Source organism: Rhododendron vialii, chromosome 2a (genome assembly GCF_030253575.1).
Source record: "Rhododendron vialii isolate Sample 1 chromosome 2a, ASM3025357v1".
NCBI classification, from domain to species: domain Eukaryota; kingdom Viridiplantae; phylum Streptophyta; class Magnoliopsida; order Ericales; family Ericaceae; genus Rhododendron; species Rhododendron vialii.
In genome coordinates this window covers 35,993,494-35,997,046 of record NC_080558.1, presented here as the reverse complement: position 1 = coordinate 35,997,046, position 3,553 = coordinate 35,993,494, and the positions used below count along the sequence as shown (strand labels likewise).

General features: G+C 42.5%; 1 protein-coding gene across 1 annotated transcript; it reads right to left on the bottom strand.

The window, feature by feature from the left end:
• Positions 1-546: 546 nt before the first annotated feature.
• On the bottom strand, positions 547-2,862 carry LOC131316499 (GATA transcription factor 9-like). The gene is made up of 2 exons (XM_058345893.1): positions 2,418-2,862; positions 547-1,744 (listed from the first exon to the last, which is right to left on the bottom strand). The coding sequence occupies exons 1-2, from the start codon at positions 2,739-2,741 to the stop codon at positions 1,070-1,072; spliced, it is 999 nt and encodes a 332-aa protein (XP_058201876.1). The 5' UTR covers positions 2,742-2,862; the 3' UTR covers positions 547-1,069.
• Between the last annotated feature and the right edge of the window lie 691 nt (positions 2,863-3,553).

Below are 3,553 nucleotides of genomic sequence, written 5' to 3'. Positions count from 1 at the left end.
ATTTTTATGACGACTTTCAACTCTTTAATAATATATTTTTTGGGCGGAAGTTATAATAATCCTTTATTAATCTCCCATTAAAAGTTAGCCAAATAATTTGTCACACATTTTCATCATCATCATCCCAAGTTATCCACTTATGCGAGCTACTAATAAACCAAGTATAAAATAATACCCTATTCTCAATTAACCCCCTTTCTACCATGTACTATCTTTTTCTTATTGGCCCATCGATCATTTTTAATCCACCAAAACTAATCTGGTGAGCAAATTAAGGAGCTCTTAAATTTAAGCTCCCTCTGCATCCAAAATGGTTGACTCCTTCTCTAATTGAGTGCGCACATAATAAGCTTAACTGAACCCACAAGGTAAAATTTCTTCTGAGTGGTACGAAAGTAAAACTAGAGTTAATTGAATGCGTGAAAGGGAAAATATTTGCTGAATCATGAAAAATTTGTTCAAAGAGTTTGCCAAAATTTGGCATAACAAGGACATTATGGAGTCTAACTTGAACATTACCTCCTCCCCCTTTTCCTCTCTTTCTTTCCTCTTTTTTGCATCAAAATTTTCTTAACAAAAAACTACAAAACTTCAAAGTCGGGTAACATTCAGTCCTGCTATCGAAGCTGACGGGGGCATCAACGGCCACGCGGAACCCATTTCGGGCCCCACACGGATGATCTGCCGTTCAATAATTTTTTAAAAGAAAACTGAGTGGGTCCAGTGAATATTCAGTTCAATCCGATATTTATGTTTAAGTGTTCGATCCAATCTTCTATCTTTTTCATTCCGATTTCGGATCCGTGAAAAATAAAAGATTAGATTGAACATCTACACATATTGGATTAAACCAATTTTTCATGAGACCTAGTCGGGTTTTTTCAAAAAATTTATTGAATAGATCGAATCACCTGTGTGGGTCCCGTGGCCGTCGGTTTCCACCGTTTTTTTTCCCCGCTGGTTTCCTTAGCTTTTTGGGGAAACATTACCCCTAGTAAATTGGAAAATTACCGCTAAAATTTCACCGCTAAACCTCGACTCCCACCCAATTACCGTAGACTGGGACGCACTAGATCATATGCCCATAGTCGGGCCCAATATTGTGGTGGATCAAGTAATCATCACCGTTGGATACATCATAAACCATGTTCTGATGAATAAATTGTTGCCGATGCTGTTGTGGGGCAATCTGGACCTCCTTCTGCCTCCGGAGCTCCATCACTTTCCGGTGCGAATTCGAGTGCTTCGTCAGCATAAAAGTCGGGCTGGCAGCGGGCCGGTACTCCGGCACAAGCCTGCCCGACTTGTATCGGACCCCGCAGGCATTGCAAAGCGTCTTGGGGCCCATGGGCCCGGTCCGCCACTGAGGGGTCTTGTCCGTGGCACAATGCAGGCACTTCCGCCCGTCCATGTGGAGATCTCGGGCGGCCGCCTCCAGGTCTTCGCCTTCTCTCTTTTTCGATGCTGATGTGGTGTCGGGAGAGAGGACCGAGAGGCGGGATGCCCAATTGCATGGGGCGGCGCGTGAGCGCTTGCTTCGGGCTTTCCCGGGCACGGGTAGCTCCGGGTGGAATTTCGGGCTGTTTCGGCTTTCTTGCTCAGGCTCGAATCCATGGGTTTCGGATTCTTCGTCGGGTTGGGCATTCACGCCAGATATTATCTGCAGCTTTCGCAATTCCTCGCTTGAAAATGATTCCTCGACGAAATTGGACAGCCACTCCAGCTCAGCGAGATCATCGTGATACTGTTAAAAACCACAAAACATGGTATTAATTCCTTGAATTTCCGGTATAAGGGTAAATTTTAGGGAAATGATTTTGCCACTCTTTTTTTTTTATTATTAACGCCACTCTCTTCCAAATGTTTTTTTGGACAAAAAAAAAAGAGTGGTAAAATCAGCAGCCAAATTTTAGTAGTAGTCCCTCCAGTTTCACTCTTGTCTCACCGTCATCCCTCTAATTTCAGTGCTTAATAACGGAATTAAACTGCATTGATCAAAACAATTAATGAATATTTCACCGAGCATTCATTATCTAAATTCATCGAACTGGAAACTGTAATAAATCGAGATAGATAGATAGAAAAACTTTATTTGAGACGGTGCACTGGGAATTTGAGACCTCAAAACGTGCAAGTTCCTAGCATTTGTAATCTAGAAAGTGCTTCTGGGTAAAAAATTCAAAACCAGAAAGTGCTTTTTAACATTTAAACTAATTTATCTCTAAATTTTCTTTTTGGGATCAGTAATCTCTTAAAAAATTTGTTCCATGAATCATTTACCATTTGATATTGAGCTCTTCTAGGGGATGATGGCATCAGTTCTATGAAATTAATCGAAGTGCGCGACTATTGACAATTTTACCTGAGTTATAAAAAAAGCTCTACATTATGTCATTTTGGAATTCACGTGTAATTACCGGGACACAGAGGTCACTAGAAAACTGAGGATCAGCAAAGCTCCGGCAGGCAATGTCGCAGCTGGAGAAGTGAGGCTCGCCGCCGGAGAATGAGGAGTCGATGGTGACGGTGGGGGAATCAGTGGAGTTTCCGGTGGTGAAGGTGTCTAGCGTGCCGTTGGCGAACGAAACATCGTCGTTCGGAAAGTCGAGGAGGTCCTCGACGGCGAAATGTTCGGCAGCGGGCTTCGTTTCGGTGTGGCTCTTTTCGGGTGCACTGAATTGGGTGGTGGTGTTGTAGTAGTAGTAGTGCCCTGTTTGGATGAGTTCTGGGGTGTTCTCCATTGGAGTTTCTTTTTTCTTCTTGTCTTTTAACGCAGTAGAAGATGGAGGAGAGTGAGTAATGTGTGTGTGTGTGTGTGTGTGTGTGTGTGAGAGAGAGAGAGAGAGAGAGAGAGAGAGAGAGAGAGAGGTGGGGGAGAAGAGTGAAGGTGAGGTGGTGTTTATTTGCGTTGGAAGGGGACAAGCGGACAGCTAGAATGGAGGAGGATTTTGGGTGAGCGAAAAAACAACAAAAAATACTTCTGGTTTTAAAAGGTTGCTGTTCAGAAAAACTGGTTTTTAAAAGGTTCAAAGTGAATTACTAAAATAGACCATGGCCTATATGAATGCGAGTTCGTATGTGTAAAGGAACAATTTTTTTTTTATAACCAAATAAGAGTGAGAGGAGGCGACCAGCGTAGCAACTCCTCTTGGGCGTGACCATAGGGGCTCCCTACCTGCCAATGGAATGTCCGGTTCGAGCCATAACTACCGTCTGGGAGGACAGACCGTCACCATGACACTACTTTAGTGCACAACTGATGAAAACTCCACCCTTTGATCAGCAGACGAGGTTCGAAGTACCTGCCAGGACTAATTTAGATATAACAAAAAAGAGGGTCTAGACTTAGGGTACTTTTGGAATGATGTGAAAATGCTTGTTGAAGTTTTTTTGTGATATAGGGTATTTGGGCAAACTTACGTTTATCTCGACTGATCATTTGGATTAATTTCACCGTCATTTACTGTCGAATCTGATTAATTAAATCAATAATAAACCTGTACGACTTGACTCCATAAGAACGATTATTGTGTTTAATGTGCTGGAAAATAAA

Coding starts and splice junctions, on each gene's coding strand:
- LOC131316499 (XM_058345893.1), bottom strand. CDS start 2,741: ATGGAGAACACCCCAGAACTCATCCAAACAGGGCACTACTACTACTAC. Junction 1,745..2,417: donor CTAGTGACCTCTGTGTCCCG/GTAATTACACGT, acceptor GGTTTTTAACAG/TATCACGATGATCTCGCTGA.